This window comes from Panthera uncia, chromosome D1 (assembly GCF_023721935.1).
Source record: "Panthera uncia isolate 11264 chromosome D1, Puncia_PCG_1.0, whole genome shotgun sequence".
In the NCBI taxonomy this organism is placed as follows: Eukaryota; Metazoa; Chordata; class Mammalia; order Carnivora; family Felidae; genus Panthera; species Panthera uncia.
In genome coordinates this window covers 108,921,638-108,942,749 of record NC_064808.1, presented here as the reverse complement: position 1 = coordinate 108,942,749, position 21,112 = coordinate 108,921,638, and the positions used below count along the sequence as shown (strand labels likewise).

General features: G+C 50.4%; 1 protein-coding gene across 2 annotated transcripts in view; it reads right to left on the bottom strand.

The window, feature by feature from the left end:
* Window positions 1-410: 410 nt before the first annotated feature.
* The window catches only part of PDGFD (platelet derived growth factor D), a 221,389-nt gene continuing 200,687 nt past the window's right edge, over window positions 411-21,112 (bottom strand). For both annotated transcript variants that reach the window (XM_049614174.1, XM_049614173.1), the window contains exons 6-7: window positions 12,631-12,845; window positions 411-2,853 (exon numbers count right to left, since the gene is read on the bottom strand). In XM_049614174.1, the coding sequence (XP_049470131.1) occupies window positions 2,728-2,853; window positions 12,631-12,845 (341 nt within the window). In that variant the 3' untranslated portion in view covers window positions 411-2,727. The remainder of the gene's footprint in view (window positions 2,854-12,630; window positions 12,846-21,112) is intronic.

The window sequence follows — 21,112 nt, the reverse complement described above, 5'->3', positions numbered from 1 at the left end:
AGCAAAACAGCAAAGCCTCCGGTCCCGCCCTGCTGCCCAGCTCGGGGATAGGGACCCGGTGAGAACCTGCCACCAAGGCCAGGCCTTGCCCTGTTCCTGCCTTCTGAGCCCCGGCCCTCGGAAATCACCCAGCCTGGTCACCCCAAACAGCCGCAGGCGTTCGTGAAAGTCAATGTGTAACACTGCACACTGGGGAGCTGCAACTGGGGAGGAAATGATGAAGGAGTTTTGTTCAAAAGCAATATATATTTTTCATGGAGATAAGAGGCATATTACATTTGCTACAGAAAAATGCCACGAGACGAAAAAGCTGCGTGCTGCCGATACGACAAAAAGCATAAAAAATTCTACTTACGAAAGTGTTCTGCCCTATGAGGTCACACGGAATGAAAGGCATTATTCCAGGTGAGTGAACCACGCAGAAATGCGGATTTATTAGGGTTTGTTTTGAAATGTAATTTGTACGGCGAGCTTTTTATTCCTTTGACGGCAATGAAACATTTATCTGCTCCATGTTGGAAAGGCAAGAGATAACAGATAACCGAGGGAGACGTTTCAATAAAACACTCAGGAAAGAGGAAAGAAACGTGAGTGAATACGACTGCTTGCATTTCAGCTAATAAATAAAAAGGGCAGACAGGGCTTTAACTGGAAACCGACCCGGTTGATGCAGCCCGGAAGGTTTATTAAAAATTGGGTAGAACACTGATTCTTCCTACTTACAGCTACGATGGGAGCTGCCCAAGATGACTCCACATGCACCCACTTTGAGTTGGGGTGCACAGGCCAACGTCTTCATGGGGCAACCTGCCAGTGGCCGTGATGGGGACACAGGTCCTCACGACGAGTGCGCCTGCCTCGGCCATTTGTGATCGCATCTGGGATTCTGGACAAGCGACCAATACGGCGATCTTCCCACTCCCCCGTCGCGGTACAAACACTGGAGGTTTCTAGGGACGTTTTCAAGGTGCACCTGCCATGAGCCTTCCCTCTCAAAGGGCTGAGAAAAGATGAAGTTACCACTAAGGAGAGGTGAGAACCTGGTCCAGGCTCAGAAGTACAAGCATATTTAGGCCACTCACCTGACCCCAGCGCTAACCCAGCCTGTCACACAGCCCTCACTCAGACGGTGTTAGCACACAGGGCCCCAGACTCACAGAAGAAATCAGCTCTTGATTCAAGGCAGAAACGGAGCCCTCTCTGAACAGCCCCACGGCTCTCTGGAGTCCACTGCGTTCTCCCAAGAGTCTTGCTTTGGAGAACGAGGAGTCACTCACTACTCTGTGGATTCAGTCTCCTTGAAAACAGACACTGAGGAGCCAGGGAGGGAAAATGACTCGAAACCCCAGGAATGAAACCCTGGTGGAGCAGGGCCACGTTCGTGGGCCTGTGATTTGCAGGTGGCTTCTCACAACACAGCTCCACAGATGTGGCAAGAACCACAGCCCCCAGATCTGACTTCACTTGGTCCGGAAGCCGGAATTCAGACTGGGGAGTGAGGATGTGATCGGGAATTTACGTCAGCAAAATTGGGTTGTTCTGATACGTGAAAGCTTTCAGGCTGTAAATAATTCATGACGTTTGCCAGATATAAAACGCCATCGTAAATCCGTATTTGTGTATCAGAGAGATAGGAACAGAAAAGCAAGATACATAAAACGAATTGGCCTAACCCGGAGAGTTTGGATCCATTATTAAACAGGGAGCCAAGTAAACATTCCGTCCAATCTCCAGTTACGTTAGTAATTCTGTGATCGCCGTTTTCACTTTCAACTACCCAAACCTTCCGACCAACACCATTTTGAAAGGCTCCTACGGACTCCCCAGGCCATTCTCCAAAGGCGTTATTTCTGTGGACGGGCTTTCAGAAAGAAACCGTTCAAAGTTCCGTGACAGTTGATAAATTGTCTCTGGAAGGATTATAACAATAAACCTTCTGAGAAATTTTTTGGCGACAGGTGTTAAATGAATTTGCATGCCTCAGCAGGATGCATGAAAAGAAGACTTAATGACTTAATTTCTAAGGCATCTATATTATTACCGCATGCTTCTGCAGACAGGTAATTACTGTCTACATAGGTAAGCGTGTAGTGCGTCCCTCGGGAAAAATGGTCAGGTCTCTGCCTTTTCCCCAGAAACCGTATTTTTCCTTCTTCTTCTTCTCCTTCTTTTTCTTCTTCTTTTTTATAATTAGGATGTATCTATAAGAAAAGCCCATTTATTGGTTTTTTAGTATACACAGCGCTTTCTTTAAAAGACCAAGATCCAAAACTGTTTTGTGATTCAAATTTAGAAGTAAACAAAGTGATCTTCTGAATCTTCCAAGGACGCATTTCACGTATTTAATTTGTCCCTTAATGTGTCAAAAGATTTTAAGGGTCTACAGGCCTGTAGCATACGTAAGCTCTGGGGTACACGGAAGAAACCAGCTGATATATGTACACGTAGACACGGAGAGCGTACACACGTATGTGTACACGGGCACGCTCTCTGACACGATCATTACACGCCATCCTGTGTTCTGGGGGACAGAAGCTGATGAGGGGCCTTTCCACCTGCTGGGCTAAGCGAGCCAGGCGGTGGTTCAGCACCCACCGGCTCTCACTGCTCTACGGGCCGGTCCTAAGTGCGGCTGCTGGTGGAACAGGGCCTCTCACAACCCCCCGCCCCCCCGCCCCCTGACACTAAAGGTTCCCTCACGCGCGAGGGGATTTGGCACACGTTCTCCTATCGCGGCGGTCTTGAGCTGCAGACGCAGTCGCAGCGCTCATGGTGATCCAGCTGGATGTCGACGAGAGCCATGTGCTTGGCTCTGGCCCTCCTCCTGAAATGGCCAGGCTCGAACTGTAACACCTAGGACAAGAAGCGCGTGTCCCGTTAGCAAGCCCTTGGGTTCACGGTCACCAGATCCCCTTCTTCTCTTCGTGACAACCGGTTCCCAACCCCTGGAGAAACCAAGGAACACGACAGGCTGCCTGTCATGATGCACTCGTGTAAATATTGTTACAGTCATCGGCTCCCTGATGTGGAGGCTCTGGGGTCACAGGGTAATGCCTCCTGTGTTTGTTACCAACCTGCAGCACCGTGGGGAGCTCACGTGTCCCGACAGGGGCCTCTCGGTAGCTTTCTAAGGGCCCGATTTGGGCCAAGTGCTACTCCAAATACTGTCACAACTATCCCTCAGAACAGACGTATGTTACAGATAAATCCAACACTCAGCATTTATTACTTCTTGCAGACAGAACAGGGCATATGCTCTTGTGGCTGAAAGTGGGATGGATGCAGAATGTTTTTCCCTGCAGAAGGGGATTAGTGGCCATAATTAAGCGGAAATACATTTACGTTCTGACGTATCTGTTGATATATAATGCCTTTTATGATTTAAAACAGATCAGACTTCACCATATTCTTTTTTTTTTTAATTTTTAATGTTTATTTATTACTGACAGACAGAGAGAGACAGAACATGAGCATGGGAGGGGCAGAGAGAGGAGGAGACACAGAATCCGAAGCAGGCTCCAGGCTCCGAGCTGTGAGCACAGAGCCCGACGTGGGGCTCGAACTCACAAACCGCAAGATCGTGACCTGAGCCGAAGTCGTACACTTAACCCACTGAGCCACCCAGGCGCCCCTCACCATATTCTTTCTACATTAATACCTGCGTATCAGTACAGCATTTCTTCGTGAAGTGCATCCTCGATTTCTTACATTAATAAGTTGATTGCAATGACATGAACGGAGCTGGAGAGATTAAGCTAAGTGAAATAAGTGAGAGAAAGACAAACACCATATGATTTCGCCTGTGTGGGACTGAAGAAACAAAATGAGTGAGCAAAGAGGGGAAAAAGGAGAGACAAACCAAGAACAGACTCTTAACAACAGAGAACACACGGGTGGTCCCCGGAGGGGAGGTGGGGGGAGGGGTACGATGGTACACCTGTCGCGATGAGCACCAGGGATGCAGGGAAGTGTGGAACCATCGTATTGTACTCCTGAAACTCCAAGTACTCTGTACGTTAACTGGAGTCTCAATACACGCTTAGAAAAGTAAGGTGAAACCGAACTTCAGCCAAGTTTAAAGAGAAGCTGTCTTCTCTCCTGCTTCTCCCCTGCTGCGGCCTTCGGGAAGGCGGGCCTTCACCATCGCAGGCAGAATCCCCCGGAGCGTCCTACTGTCGCTTTCACATACACTGTCTGGTCGGTTCGATTGCTTCTCTCGTTTATGCCCTCAGGTTCCCGCTAGCCATGACTTCTGCCTTCCTTCTACTGTCCCTTCACGGAGGTATCCTGTCCCCACCCTGGAGGACTGAGATGCTCCAGGAGGCCGTGCGCCCCATTCAGGGTCTTCTGGGCACCGAGAGCCAGGTCCAAGGACAGGGTCCTGTCCTCCAGCATCCTTGCCCCCGGGGGCCACTGCCTCTTCAGCGTGCCTGTGATTTCCTTCTGCGTCTCCAAGGGGTGTGGGGCTCCACGTGTGCACTGAGTGGGGACGCAATATGCTTTGCCTCGTTTACTGCCATCCCGGGTGAAGGCCAGACGTGGCAAAATCCTGCCTCAGTGTCTGCACGACTATTCCTGGCATCCCTGCAAGGGGATCCCTGGCATTCCTTTACTATGGATTCTCTCCCCAGAAGTTTTCTCGGATGACCAGCTTCAAGTCATAAACCAAAACCATCTACTAGGAAACGGGGGTCCAGACTGCTCAGCCCTTGGCCCCCCTTCTTCAGCCATGCCGCCCATGGGGGCTCCAGAGAGGACAAGAATGGATGCTCTCCTTTGCTCAGTGTTCAGTCAAGCCGCAGAGCCTGGACCCTAAAGTGGGGCAGAGAATCCCACGTGCAGGGGACCCCCAGGAGGACTCGTCCCCGAGGCACAGAGACTCACAAGGGCTTGCTGTCGGTAAAGCTGGTCCAAAGGGCAGTTCCGACGACCACGTATATCGTATCCTTCTCCTCCTGCAATTCTAGGACACGTACAGCAGGGATCACACGCTCTCCCACAATTTGTTATGCATTCTACTCACTGGATCATAAGCGCATGGAGAACAGAGAAGCAGAAGGCATTACTAATGTCAATGAGGATGTTCTAGATGCTGCACGCTGTTGTAAGTGACTTTGCAAATGACAAATTATTTGCACTTCACTCCAGCCCTCTTAGGTACTCTCCTAGGTCTCCATCCATGAGGGAAGAGAGACACGAAGTTGCCCCCGGTTACACAGCCGACATCCACTGGTGCCAGGACGTGACTCCCCCTGGACCAGCTGACGCTCCCACCCGTGCGTATTTGGTCAGAGGGCCTCGGAGAGAGTCAGAGGTTTGCGTCCTCCAGCTTCACCGAGAATTTCTCCACTGCGAGCCGGTCACTATCACCCAAGACCACAAGGAAAGCACACCCAGGGGCTTGCAGGGCAGGGGAGTGACTTCTGAGACGATGCGCAGGGGACAAATATGTCTGCTCAGGCCACTCCGACCGGAGCCTGTGACTCACTGCTCTGTGGCGCTGAGTTCTCGTTGATGGCAGACAGCAGCGCGTGCCCTCGGCTGACGGCAGAGACCAGTCACTTTCCAACGGCTCTCTTGCTTGTTTGGGGACTTTCCCGGTGTTTTATATTAAGCAGCGTGGGCACAGGAGCCAACGTGCTTTGCTGATAAGCCGGGAAAAGTGAATTGGCAGATGCCTTCCCAGACAAGGCAGGAAAAGCCGCGTCTGAACAGAGCGGAGGCTGGCCCACTTCGCCGGCTGATGGCAGCGCTGAGGCTCAAAGCGTTAACGGTCTTGGGTTCAGGCACACGGCGCTCAGAGGGAGAAGAAAGCAGAGACAACCTGATGAAACTGGGGAGGCGAAGAGGGAGACGGAAAGCCTTTATCTGGGAAGGAAGCCCGGCTGCTCGGGGGAGGTCTGGTCACTTTTCAAGGCAAGAGCCACCGCACGAATTATAGCCGCCCGAGGCCACTCGCGAATGGGCCTGTTCCCCGAGCGGTGGGACACCCAGAAACACAAATCCAGCCAGGAGGACCCAGCCACTTCTTGTCACCTGCGGGTGAGAACGGAAATCCTGACCCCTCTGTGTCACCTGGAAAGCCACACGAAGCCGGGAGGACTTGACTTCTGCTCACCGGAGAACATTCTGCCAGAGCCGGCTGGTGGCTTTCGTGACACGACACAAAGTCAGAGAGGCTCCGCTGGCAAACTACCATATCACAAAAGATACTTCACTACAGTTACGCGCCTCGTAGCTGAGAAACCACTGAGTGAATCATTGCCGTGAAGCTATTAACACTAATAAAACACTGGGCAGGAAAACTATGTGCTGAGTTGGGTCCTTCTTTATTGGGAAGATAAAAAGAGGTTGTTAAGGCCTTGTGACACTTCTCAAATTAATGGCTGACAAAGGAATATAAGGGCATATTCCAGGACAAATGCGGTGTATAAACCACAATCATTAAGAGTTAAAAAAATTTTTTTTAATGTTGATTTAATTTTGAGAGAGAGAGTGCGAGTGGGGGAGGGGCAGAGAGGGAGGGAGACACGGAATCCGAAGCAGGCTCCAGGCTCCGAGCGGGAGGGCTCGAACTCAGGAACCCTGAGATGATGACCAGAGCCGAAGTTGGACACTTAACTGACTGACCCGCCCAGGTGCCCCCATAGAGTTTATCTTAAAAAAAAAAGCTTCCTATTTTTGCTTTCAGTTTGACTTCTTCCCTGCTCATAAGACTTTATGAAAGATGTGCAGAGGGTTAAGATTTTTAAGGGCTGGTAGTCAAGTTTTGTGATGAAACCTCAGTGATTACAAGCAAAAGTATTTGGAGGAGGGAAAATGTACTATTTTCTGCCCGGGGTAACTGCTGAACTTGTGGACAATGGTCCCAACAGAAGCAGAGCGTTGTGGTGGGAGGACTGGTACCGGGTCAGAAGACACGGTCCTCGGTAAGAAAGACAGGGTGACAGCTTTTAACACTGTGTCCCTGGCAGAGTAAGTCTGAAGGTGATGTGACAGTGAGGGTCCGTAAAGCTCTCCTCAATACTGAAAATGCAGTCTTGCTACTGGAGACATGGAGTTTTCTGGAAGCACTCTGGGGTTCCTGTGGGAGCGCCCTGGGGTTCCTCTGGGAGCACCCTGGGAGCACTCTGGGGTTCCTCTGGGAGCACCCTGGGAGCACTCTGGGGTTCCTGTGGGAATGCCTTGGGGTTCCTCTGGGAGCACCCTGGGAGCACTCTGGGGTTCCTCTGGGAGCACCCTGGGAGCACTCTGGGGTTCCTCTGGGAGCACCCTAGGAGCACTCTGGGGTTCCTCTGGGAGCACTCGGCCACAGTCCCACCTCTAAAGAACAAAGAAGTCACTGTGTCGGCACCATACAGGGCTGAAAGACTGCGTGCTCAGCCTACGTGCTGTGGAAGACGTAACAGGGGCCTCACCAGGCACCGCATTTCTGAGCAGGGAATCAGCACCGAGGGTCGTGTCGCCAACGGGTCTGGTCTACCTGAAGGGCGGCACGCCCCAAGGCAGGAAGGCCGGACCCGGAGCGCAATCCAGAAGGGAAGGAATGTGCACATTCTGTAGCTCTCAGTGGATGAGCGAGGAGTCAGTGGGCCACACGGAGGCCAGACAACCCCACCCAACTCCGCTTCGCACTCTACGCCTTCAGATGCTCTCATGGATCGGCATCCCCGGGAGGGGAGCATCCCGGCATGATGTCCGAGAGGTGGACGGGCCATCCTAGCCACAGTGACCGCCCCAGATTGTATCTCTGAGTCTCTCGCATGTGCCTGGTGCTCCCCCCACCAATTTGTTAGAGTCCTCACATGATTTCAGGCAGGCAGGACTCTGGCGGGAGGACGGTGCCACGGCTAACAGAGACCGGGGAATCTCAGGTCTGGGAACCCCAAATTGCAGGTGATTGTGGGGACGAAGGGAGGAAATCCGAGGCCCCACGGGGCTTCAAGTGCCTGGCCCTGGGGTGCCTCCCATGTGGCAAAGCTGGAACCGGAGGCCGTATCTTCCTTCCAGCCTCAACGGTGTCCCTGGAAAGCACAGGGAAAGTCTGCAGAATGCGCTCACGGCTCACCCAAAGACAGAAACGGAAGGAAGCAGGGAGGCTCTGTACCAGCTCAGAAATGCTATTTCCAGAAACAGAAGAGAAATGTTCTTGACTGTTGCTGGGTTGGCTACCTTCACAACCCCAAACCTCACCGCTTTTGCCACAGAGGAGAATGTCTTTGGAAACCAATCTTTTCTCTGTCTCCTCGCCCTCAACTTGCAATTTTAGCTGAATCTGTTTCTACGGCAGATGCTTAAAACACGTCAAAACTCAAAGTACTATTCTTTTCTCCCAAGTCTGAGGCTCGACCTTTTAAAACCTCTAATCAATCTTTTGGTTCATATATAAATATCTACATTTTCTGACTCTTAAACTGTAACAGAAAGCAATTTTTAATATAAAATTTTACAGTGAAATAAGAGTAATGCTCTAAAGTCTTGCCCCCGCCCCCCGCTGCCCGGCTGCCATTTTGTCCAGAGACAGGAACGACTGTGCCAGAAACAGAGGCTGGTCCAGGCTGTGCTCTGTAGTGTGGTAGCTACTGCCTGTGTGGAGCTATCTACGTTTGAATTAGTTAAAATAAAATGAAATGACAAGTCCAGTCCCCCATTTGTGTGGCATACACATCAAGGGCCCCATAACTGCACGTTGCCAGTGACCACCGCCCTGCACAGCCCAGGCTGGAAACGTGTCCATCCCTGCAGAAAATTCTACCACGTCATACAGGTGGTTGTGGGGGCCTCGTGACAAAATCATGAGAAGCAGCACAGAGAAAACCGACTTTGCTCTCTCTCTGCTACTTTGTGAGTTTTTGGCTGTTGCCTGAATGGACACAGATAGGGGACCAGATGATGAAAACTGTCATCTAATTTAAAAGGTCGCTGGGGCACCCGGGTGGCTCAGTTGGTTAAGCATCCAACTTCGGCTCAGGTCATGATCTCATGGTTCGTGGGTTCGAGCCCCACGTCAGGCTCTGTGCTGACAGCTTGGAGCCTGGAGCCTGGAGCCTGCTTCCGATTCTGTGTCTCCCTCTCTCTCTCTCTCTGCCCTGCTCACACTCTCTCTCTCTCTCAAAAATAAACATTAAACAATTTTTTAAAAGGCACTGTATTTCTAGAGAAGATCCTATCCCTTCGTGCACATTATCAAGGCAGATGAGAACTGAAATAACATCATCTCACTGTCTACACAATATGTTTTCTGGAACCTTCCCTTTTGAAAAAATTACCACCTCAAAGTTATCTTTTGTATCCTATACATTCCAAGAGGCATAAAGGACCTACTATTACCAAAAGGAAAAACACCTTAACAGGATACTTACAAGTACTTTTGAGAACAGAAAGTCATAAAGAAGGTAACACTGCATCGCACAGAGAAGAATGCTCCGGGGAAACAGCATGACCCGTGGAAAGAGCAATTATATCAGCTCCATTAGGGGCTTCATAATTTTTCAGATTTTATTCCCTAAACGCCGAGTGCTGAAATATTTGTGCAGAGTCGCACAGTTCTGCTTATGTGATGGGTTCCAGTTGCCCCTGTAAGGCAGCTCGTGCCCCATAGAAACTCATTTCACATCTCATCGGTTACCAGCAGAAGCTAGGGACCCTGGCGTCTCTTTTTTCTGGGGTAAGAGTACAGTCACAGAAGAGAACAAGAACAGGGATTTTCCCCTAATGAGCCCCGCTCAAGCAACCCCCGTGTCTGGAAAGGGAGCCAGCCTCTCTTCTCTTCCACGGTGCAGCCCACAGAGTGGTCACGGGGACACATTTCAAGGGTGTTTTAGGAGTCCAGGGGCAATATGCCAGGCGCCTTGGTTCTGGCTGTGCAGTGGCCGAGTGAGTGATTGATGCTGTTTGGTCCCTTGGTCTGGCGCTTGGCAGAGAGGTTTTGTCTAGAGCTCTGCAGACTCCTGGATGTCAAAACACTAGAAGACGAGGTTTCAGAGATGCTGACATCTTAGACCCACTTATGTGATGGGCAGAGAACCAAGAGCTTCCCTTTCTCAATGTTAACTGTGCACAGAAATGTACAGGTAATGGCTCCCAGGTACAAAGACAAGAAGAGAAGGCGAGAAGGACCCTTCAGAGTTCTACAGTGTGAACTGTCTGGGAGGTGAGGGGTTTGGGGGGGGGGGGGGGGGGGCATATGTTTAACTCTGCCATTTCTGCCATAAACCATTTAAACAATGAAGCTGTACCTTCTATCTGAGCAGAGTCCAGAAGGAAATAAAGCACTCTACAGATAGATCAAGGGCCTGGACGCGAGTCTTCTTCCGCGGCATGATGTCTGCGTAGACATCGTGTCACCTGCTAGATTATTTTAACTCTGTTCTGATTACTGCATTCTGCATGGACCCTCAGGGTGTGCCTAAACATTACAAAGTTCTGAGATGCAAAGGACAACGTCCAATCTGGACTTCACCAGGTCATAAAAAAATAAAACACAATGAACACAGACCGTAGCGTTCTCTGGCCATGAGGACATTATGTTCCCCCGTGAAAACTGCAGGGTGGAGTAAGAAATTCTTACGCCTAAGGAAATAGCTCTGTGTGGGTCTAAAATAATGTGTTTCCCTCCTGAGGTAAGCACGGCCATTGTGACAGCTGACTTCCTGCACTTCCCAAGTCGAAAATACCACGTATGACACAGCCATTCTCATTTAGCTCCGAGGCTGCCTCCTTCGACCTGCTATTATTGTTGTGCGGGCAGGATAAAAAAGAAACAGCTTCCCAAAGCTGGACGTTTTGTTTAGGGACCACCCTCGACTCCTTTGTTTGGGTGGGTACGGGGGAAAAGTAGCTCAAACAATAATGTCTAATAATAACGTCTGCTTCATTGTTTCCGTTCTCAGATTCCTGTGTGATGTTTGGCATCTTCCAAGGTGCGCTTCCTTCGTGCTGCGAACCACCCTGTAAGTGGTTATCTGAGAGATTTCCTTGTCGCGTGTCACATATGTGAACGCTTGAGTCTCTACGCTTGGTGATGTGGGCCCCCACGACTGGGAGGAGACCGGGCACCGCCACGGTCAGGACCTCGAACTCCCCCCAAGCCTGCTCTTACTCTGATGCTCAGTAACGAGCCGTATGTTTAGAAGGAAAAAGCACAGTGTCACGAGTGACGGGAACACAGTCTCCTTAAAGGTTTGCTCCCTCTTTTACCCTCATATTTACTTTTTGTTCATTGTTGCCTCCTTTCAGAGCTGACGCCCCGGGGAGCACCCAGCAGTAGTCAGGAAAAACTGGTATTTTTAGCAGAAAGATATTATCATACTTAGAGAATTGAGAAGCCTCTAACTATACATGTTTTCTGCCAATTTACATTTTGCTGTCTTCACTCTGCCTAATCTTTTAAATTGTTTTTTTAAAGTCTATTTATTTTTGAGAGAGACAGAGAGAGAATGCGAGTGGGTTACGGGCACAGAGAGAGGGAGACACAGAATCCGAAGCAGGCTCCAGGCTCCGAGCTGTCAGCACAGAGCCCGACGTGGGGCTCAAACTCACCAGCCGTGAGATCATGACCTGAGCTGAAGTCGGATGCTCAACCGACTGAGCCACCCAGGAGCCCCTACTCTGCCTAATTTTTTTAAGTTTATTTATTTACTTTGAGACCGAGAGACTGGGGCAGGGGCAGAGAGAGGGGCAGAGAGAGAATCCCAAGCATCGAACACACAAACTGTGGGATCATGACCTGAGCTGAAATCAAGAGTCGGACGCTTAACTGACTGAGCTACCCAGGTGCACCTATCTCTGCTTAATTTTTTAATGACTTGATTGACTTCAAGTTTGGCCCTTAGAATTTTTTTTTCAATATATGAAATTGATTGTCAAATTGGTTTCCATACAACACCCAGTGCTCATCCCAAAAGGTGCCCTCCTCAATACCCATCACCCACCCTGCCCTCCCTCCCACCCCCCATCAACCCTCAGTTCTCAGTTTTTAAGAGTCTCTTAGGCTTTGGCTCTCTCCCACTCTGACCTCTTTTTTTTTTCCTTCCCCTCCCCCATGGGTTTCTGTTAAGTTTCTCAGGATCCACATAAGAGTGAAAACATATGGTGTCTGTCTTTCTCTGTATGGCTTATTTCACTTAGCATCACATTCTCCAGTTCCATCCACGTTGCTACAAAGGGCCATATTTCATTCTTTCTCATTGCCACGTAGTACTCCATTGTGTATATAAACCACAATTCCTTAGAATTTTTTTAAAGCGGCCCGGATTTTTCAGTTATGGCCTTTAGGAATGAATACCACCATATCACTACAAGGAGGCTAGTTAAGCTGTGCCTCACGGCATCATACATTTGATTACATAATCTACCAAGGGGGCTGTCGCCCACAGGTGGTATTATGTGATTAGGAAAAAGAGTCCCTTCTTCAGGAATGACTTAGCCCCGCCCCAAGGCATGTGGCTTGGCAAGGTTAGCACACGTATAATTTCAGCTCCCCGTCGACCCTCTGGCTGGGTGCCCTTGTGCAGTGAACAACCCCAACAACTGTGTGCATCCTGGAGACTGCATCACATTTGCAGCTGCAAAGAGCTTCCGTGTGGTAGTGTTGCAGGATTGCAACCAAGACGGTTGACGGCGACTCACCTCATGATACTTCTTCACGGTTTTCCCTGAATTGCAGGAGCAGGACTTCCAGCTGACGGTCCCACAGCCACAGTTACCGCCACAGCGCTGCACGAGGAGGCAGCGTGGAAAGAAAACCACGTTGGTCAGCTTCAGCTCCTCTCGTAAGTTGACGGAGTAATTCCTGGGGGTGCAGCTGTAGCGCTTGACCTCGTCATTGAGCCTGTCCAGGTCAACTGTAAGAGACACAGGCACCATGTGAGGCGGCAGACCACCCTCAGCAAGCACCCTCTTGGCAGGCATTTCTGGGCAAGGGGCCGGAAGGTTCTGCCAGGACAGGACAGCCTCACTCCAGGGATCAAATCTGCCCTCGGGATCTCAGTTATCAGCCCACACTGAAGGGGGAAAATCTAATTCTCTTTTGATCTGATCTGCCCTGCAATGATAGTAATAACAATAAATAGAATGATCAACGACAACGAAGAAGAAAACAAAAAGATTCCGGAAACTTTGGCTCAATCTTTACCTTGGTTCAAATTTCTTGGCATCTTAAAAAAAATTTTTGTCTTAACGTGTGTTTATTTTTGAGAGAGAGAGAGAGACAGAGTGCGAGTTGGGGAGGGGCAGAGAGAGAGGGAGACAGAGAATCTGAAGCAGGCTCCAGGCTCCAGGCTGTCAGCACAGAGCCCGAAATGAGGCTCAAACTCACAGGCCGCGAGATCATGACCTGAGCCGAAGCTGGACGCTCAACCGACTGAGCCACCCAGGTACCCCCTTTTAAAAAAAAAAATTTTTTTTAATGTTTATTTATTTTTGAGAGAGGCAGAGACAGAGAGAGAGAGAGAGATGGAGCGTGAGTGGGGAAGGGGCATAGAGAGAGGGAGACACAGAATCCAAAGCAACTCCAGGCTCTGAACTGTCAGCACAGAGCCCGACGTGGGGCTCGAACTCACAAGCTGTGAGATCATGACCTGAGCCGAAGTCAGATGCTTCACCAACTGAGCCACCCAGGTGCCCCATCACTGCATCTTTTTTTTAATGTAAAAAAAAAAAAATTTCTGAGGAAATAAAATGAAATGTTCAGCCATCTAAGATAACTGCCTTTACCTTAAAAACAAAATAGATCCCCTCCTGATTGTAAAGAAACCACTATGTAAATATGACTTGAATTCTATCAGAGACTCATTAGGACAACCGCTGTAGTATATTTAGCTGGTAATGAAATCTTACAAAGAAGTGTAACGCAGGAAAAGGTTTTGGCTTCATTTTAACTCCAAGATCAACGAAAACATCAATGAAAATGGTGTCTTTGGGCCGCACCGGATGCGTATTTCGCACCGGATCCTGGACGGCAGTACAGCACAGTGGTTAAGGGCCGGGCTCTGCGCGAACCACGCTGACTGTGCGTCCTGGTAGCCGGAAAGTGACCTACGTGCTGGCAGCCTCGGCTGCCACAGCACAACATTACCTATTTCACAGCAATAGTCCAAGGACTGAATCTCGTGTCCCCAGCACTCGCTTCTCCTTATTCATCCTGACTCGCTTCCCGTTTCCCTCCATCCTTCCCTTTAAAGTCAAAGGCTCAAAAGTCAAGGTTAAAAAAAAAAAGGCTCAAGCCTTTCTCCTCTATCTCTCTTTTGGTCGTGGCTCTGGGTAAATGATTGCTAAGGGGGTGTGGTTATTGGGACCTCCATGAATTAAGAGCATCGCCCTAAATTCTCACAGTTTAGTCACGAACGTTTACTTGAATTGAAGTTCTATCACCGGGTCACGTGAGTTACAGTGAACGTCCTCAAAAATCCACGTGAGCTTCCAGGTGCTCGGCGTCCAAACCGCGGGCTGGCGGCCACGGCCGCAGCTGGCTTGGCCCAAGAACGCAGGGAGGAGGAAGTCCTCCGACCACACTGGCCCCCACACCACGTCACCATGCTCCTGTCACCGGCCGGGGACGCGTGGGAGGAGTCCCACGGAGTCTGGACTCCAGCCCCCCCCCGCCCCGGGGTCTTAGTCTTAAACCCCAAGGGCCTGAGGAGCAGTTCACATGCTCTCTGGGGGCAGAGGCCAAGGCTGTTGTCCAGACTACACATCAGCGGGAAACCAAAGAAGCTCACAGTGGACAGAGGGTCCCCCAAATAGCGCGAGGTCAGCTGAAATCCGGCCACGTGGCCGGGGGACCTCTCGAAGGAGTTAAAGGGCACCGAGGTGCCCCAAGAGGCTTTCCACCTGGGCAAGTAGGTGCTAAGTCTCAAGGCCAGGGATCCCTCCCCCAACTGCGGTGCGCTGAGCCCGTGGCACGGGGGGCGGGGGGCGGGGGGCGGTGGTGAAGACATGCTGAATAATTTCCATGCATAATTCATGGCTGTTTCTTCCTTCCTCTGTGAAGACATGTCATAAGTTTAGCCACAATCAATCCGGATTTAAATCGAATGAACTCCGTCTTGGGAAAGGAACCATTTTATTGCTGCTGAAGCCCTGGGAATAAGTGCAACCCAAGCAGGAAGGGTTACATAAATGCATCAGGAAGTGTGGCCATCATCCATGACAAGTGTCACCTTCGCATCAATGGTGACGCTGGCCTGGGCATCACTGTGCGGTGACCGGGGCTGACGCGGAGGGCTGCACCTGCAGCCCGCGATGGTGGGGTCTGTGTGGTCCGCCCCGGAGGAGTGAAGAGGGCCTAGTGGCGAGAGGGGGTGGAGGGTGCGGGGGCAGAGAGGGATAGGAAGTCAGCATGGGCACCGAGCCGTTGAGGGTCTGCAGCTTGGCCCCCCGCGGGTCCCCTCACACTTGAGGCCGCATTCGTGGTTCCCACGCTTTCCCAGGGAGCAGTGAGTGTGAAACTAGCATCTGAAGCTCTTCTCCCCGTCGCTCGGGTTTCTAGCACATCAAGCAGGGAGGGGGCATGACAGGTGCCGAAGGAGGAAGCCGGGGCCTGCCTGTGACGCACTGGGGAGGCGTGGTGAGGAGCTTCAGGCCTTGCAGAATAATAACCTGGGCAATGGCACAGCAGACGCTTCCTAGCAGGATTTGGCCAAACCCCAAGGCGCCCTCCACAACTCAGGGTGACGGACACGTCTGCCTTCCTCGTCTGGAAGCAAGACTCTTCATGTCCTTGGATGACCGTTTCCCCAATGGCAGTGGCAGAGTCCCCCTGCCCTGGCCACAAAGGGGCTAACAGCACACTCACGTTTATGCATCATCGGTTCGCCGACGGGACTAGAACCTGCGGCCCTGGGCGGCTGCCGTGGACTCTGGCCGCCCTGCTTCCCGGGTCGTAGAGGCCACTGCGGCCCTTGATTTAGAGCCAGCAATAAAGGTTCCTCTGGCCGGATACCAGTAACTGCAAGGCGTGACTGCAGCCGTCCTGTGGGGTGAGGGAGCTTCTAGTCAAGGGTTGGTCAGGCTGTGCAGCTGGTAGGCAGGCAGGAGGGTGAGGGGCCAGGAAGGCTGGCGGGGGGCGGGGGGGCTTCCGAGGAGGGGGCTCTGGTGTGGAGCCTCAGGGAAGCAGGGCCCGGGGACAGGCCGCCCCTTCCATTCCTGCGTCAGTCTCCACAGAGGAGCACCGAGGGCGGCCAGGATGCTCCTGGGTTCATTCAAGGGCCCCGTTAATTTCAGTCCTTTCCCCTCACATCACCTGCTGTGCATCACGTCATAATCCCGCCTTTGTCGTCCTTGGGAGTTTGGGCCCGGTCTTTTCATGGGTCTTCAGCATCAGTTCGGTTTTCCAGGCTGTGTGCACAACCTGCTGGAGAGGCTGACACGTGGACACAGAGCTGCACACGTGAATCCAGCGTGGGGCACCGCACCTACGGTGGGAGCACCGTCTTCTCGCAACCCTGGCCTCACAGCCCAGGCCATGTGCAGCGGGTCCGTGCGTGGGGATGGGTCCTGGGGCTGAGCACCGGGAGGGGAGGCGGAGGGCGGAGGCACGGTGTTCGCTCTGCACTCTGCTGAGGCTCAGGTGCGGGAGGACGGAGAGCCAGGCTGGCCTGTTGGATCCCGGCCACTGCAGCCCGAGAACCAGGCAGCGTGAACATCTCTTCACACGCACGCCTGCCGCACTCGCCATCCGTGCTATGAATTACACACCCCTCCCGGTCTCACTTCCACCGTGGAGGAAACTGAGCCTCTGTCAGGTCCACAGCCACACCCGCAGTCAGTGCTGGAGCTGGACCCTGAATCCAGGCTTTTCCAAGCCTGCGGGCGCTGGGAGCCGCAGCCCGAAGATCTGAAGGGACAGGCAAAGAGTACCTCCCCCCAGCCATGCTGGAGCCTCCCACTGGGGGACTGCGTGCTGACCCAGTGACCGGGCTTCCCAGGCGCGTGGTCGATCCCGACCTGTCATTTTCAAGACGTTGCCAATGACAGACACCCGAGCATGTGCTCCGTGCCCACACACCCATTTATCAGATTCTGGTAGAAAAGTAGACCGTCCTTTAGCAAACGGCAGAGAGCCTCTGTCTTCTTCAGTATTTTTAAAAAAATTTTTTTAACGTTTATTTGTTTTTGAGACAGAGAGAGACAGAGCATGAGTGGGGGAGGGGCAGAGAGAGAGGGAGACACAGAATCTGAAACAGGCTTTAGGCTCTGAGCTGTCAGCACAGAGCCCGACGTGGGGCTCGAACTCATGAGCCGTGAGATCATGACCTGAGCCGAAGTTGGACGCTGAGCCTACTGAGCCACCCAGGCGCCCCAACAGGGCCATTTTCAAAGCAAAAGTGAAGCATCTTACAGAATTTTGTTAGTGGCTACAAATTAAATCAACACCTATATACCAGATTTTTAGGGCATTAACTTCCTAGATTTACTTTGCAAGTTCTTAGTACCTTATAAAGTGCCTGGTAGGTCACTTTTTGGAGTTGTGCCATCCATTGGTCATAGATTTCTGATGTTAAAAAATGACCATTTCAGATCCCCACTTGAAACCCCACAGCCAAGAAGAAGGGGAGTGAGTGGAGAGCGTCTCATACATTGAGAAATCCCCATCCGTTTTATGGGCACGGATCAATTTAGTGTATTTGTCTTTTTAGAAATAACTGCTAAGCACCTATTGAACTAGTTTAAAAAAAATCTTTTTTACATTTATTTACTTTTGATAGACAGAGGCAGAGTACAAGTGGGGGAGGAGCAGAGAGAGAGAAGGAGACACAGAATCCAAAGCAGGCTCCAGGCTCTGAGCTGTCAGCACAGAGCCCATCGCAGGGCTCGAACTCACAAACCACAGGATCATGACCTGAGTGGAAGTCGGACGCTCAACCGACCGAGCCACCCAGGCGCCCCTCTTCTTCGGTATTTGAACAGCATAGTGAGTATCATCTCCTTCCCCGAAGTGAGGGAACCTATGTCTGTTCACAATCTTCATTTTGTCCCCACTCCTTCTTGACCTCCTTCTTGCCCCCACCTATAAGCAGTCTTAGCCATGAAAACCAATCGGAAGCCATGCAAAGAGCTGAATGGATTGATAATTATTTGCCTTCAGAGGGAACCAATGCTGGGATTGCAGAGATTCTCTCTATAGGACAGACAAAGCCAAGACGGGCACATCTTGTTTTACTGTGTCTCGCTTGATTATGCTTTGCAGATACCGTGATTTTCCACCAATTGGAGGTCTGTGGCAACCCCGAGTTGGGCAAGACTACTGGCGCCATTGTAAACATTTATTTGTTTGTGTTTGAGAGACAGAGGGAGAGTGGGGGCAGAGAGAGAGGGAGAGAGAGAGTCCCAAGCAGGCTCCACACTGTCGGAACAGAGCCCAACATGGGGCTCAATCCCATGAACCGTGATAACACGACCTGAGCCAAAATCAAGAGTCAGACGCTCAACCGACTGAACGACTCCGGCGCCCCTAACTGGCCCCATTTTTCCAGGAGCATTTGCTCACTTTATGTCTCCCTGTCACACTCTGATAATTCTTAACGGTACTTCAAACGTTTTTCACTATTATTATATTTGTTTTGGTGATCTATCATAAGTGGTTATGAGTCATAGAAAGCACAGATGATGGTTAGTATTTTCTAGCAAGAAAGCGTATTTTAACGAAGCTATGAACACTGCCTTGTGGACACGATCCTGTGGGACACCTGCCAGACTACAGCACAGCACATAAACCAAGCTCTCACACGCACTGGGAAACCCAAGCATTCGTGTGACTTGCCCTATCGCGGTCTTTGCTTTGTGGCTGTGGACCAACCGGTCCGGAGCCGAACCTGCGGGATCTCTGCCGTAGGCCTGTATCGTGCCTCCCAGGCTGGGCAGCCATGGCAGGGTGGTGATCCGCTTGGGATAAAGTGGAGTTAGGATAAAGCTGGGTTTCCCAGGACAGGTAGTTTGGGCAGGGGACTGTGCTCTAGGAAGAAGGCTCTTCTCCCTCAGTCCACGGGGGTACAGAGCAAACAGAGTCCGGGTGGGCATCCCCAGTGCTTCACAGGAAGAACCGGCAAGGGAACAACGAGGCCGAAACATCCACCACGAGCCAGAGCGACTGATGTGGAAAAGGCACATGTGCCTGTCCCACACTTACTCCGGCTCTCCACTGCTAATTGGAGCTTGCTGACCAACGTGAATCGAGTCACCTGCCCCGACGGGGGCGGGGGGGCGGGTGGTCACCGGGCTGGGAGGACGATGGGTCAGGGCTTCCACAAAGATGGGCCAAAAGGAGAAAAGCAGGGGCACCAGGAGGAAAAGAACTAAAAGGGTTGCCGTCCCTGTGCTGACACCTCCCTCAACTGCCTCACTTGTGCCCGCACAGACGCTCACAACACCATGGGACAATACGGTTTCTATTAATGCTCTCTGGCGAACCGAGCAGGAAATCCAGATGCTTACAAGTCACATGGGTCATACACAGTGGCTAGAGTCTAAAAAAAAAGAAGCAGCAGAAGAAGCTTTGCAAAGGAAACAGGCACCAAGCAAAACGGGGCCAGGAAAGTTTCTGGGTAAACAGATCCTAGAAAAGTTGACTACTTGCTGATTAGACTTCTAAGGAGTGTACTGATTTCACAGATACTTCAATCTGATGATATCTGGCTCCGATGCAGGAGGCTCTCCAGATTCCTCATGATGGCCTCAGGGAAGGGAGCGAAAGGGTGCACAGAGACATCCTGCTTCTGCACAGTGTTGTTTGAGTAATCACAGTAGGGGTCGCTTCCTGAGGGCCCACTGGCTTAGACAGTCTGCTCTCACTAATCCTCACACAACTTTGCAAGGCGGTTATAATTAGAGCCATTCTGCAGGGACTTGGGGGTCTACAAGTGACCTCCCCGAGGCCCCTGTTCTTAGGACATGAGCGAGAATTTTATCGCAAGTTTCCCTGACTCCCACTAAAGCATCCTCTCCTTTGTTCTATTTCTATCAAATTTGTGGTAGACAATTTTAACAATCATGAAGACAGCTTTTACTTGGTGCAAACTATGTGGTTCAGGAAGTTGAATGAAGCCATCCCTCTTCTGAGGTTACAAATTAGAAAAATAAATCCATTTTGATTTAATGTCCCCAGTATCTCTGTTTAATGTCCTGAGAGGTGGTTACAGGGGGATGCTATCTCAAGACTGATTTATCTGATTCATTGCCAGGGTCAGCCAAAAGCCTTTTGCAAGTTCCTACGCAGACATCAGATAGGCAGACAAAGAAATTTCCAAGCAATCAACGTGTGATGACTTCAGCTCGTTCTAAGCTATGTTCACGTCTTAATATATTATGAAATTATTTCCCTCATCTTAAGTCATGTTTGAAAGAGCAAAACCTGTATTTTCCTAGTCACTACACAAGAACATGATATAGAAGCAGCAACAAGTAACTAATTTAAAAATAAAAAGTATTCTGATCTACGATCTAGAAGAATTCAGAACCAATTCAAACAGTTTGATAGTAAACATATTTATTTCATTTAGTCCTCAGCTACTATGCCTGGTATTTACCTATAAATAGTTTTCAAATTAAAAAGGCAAGTGTTTTAGATCTTAGAGCTAAACAATGTCACGTAAGAAATCACAGAACTGGTATTGGAGCCTATGAGATGGGCTGATAACTGTCCCAGAGTTAGAACATCTAACCATTTAGAGGCTGTAAAAATGATGTATTTCAAACCCTGTCACTTTGAATCAATTTAGTATCAATATATTTGCTCCACTCAGTGTGGAAATAGTGATTTTTTTTTTTTTTAAAAGAGGAGTGCATGTCAATTTTGGCACATGCACTAAAAAAAGGCCAACTCTTTGGGGAAGAATTTACTTCTGGTAAGTAAAACTGTAGTTCAAACCTATTAAGTTGGGGTGCCTGAACAATTATACCCATATTCTAATGACAACCTTTAATGTTGTAACAACAGCCTTCCCCCTTGCTATCATGTGTTGGATTTTTTTCTATGACAAACACACTATCATTTGGGAAAGTCAAGTTCTCCTGGAATTAAGTAAAAACACAGATCTCTTTTACATTGTTAATCTCCATTTATAAATGGCCTCTCAAAGCCCGCTCTGGTAGAGTTTGAGACTGATCATTTCTG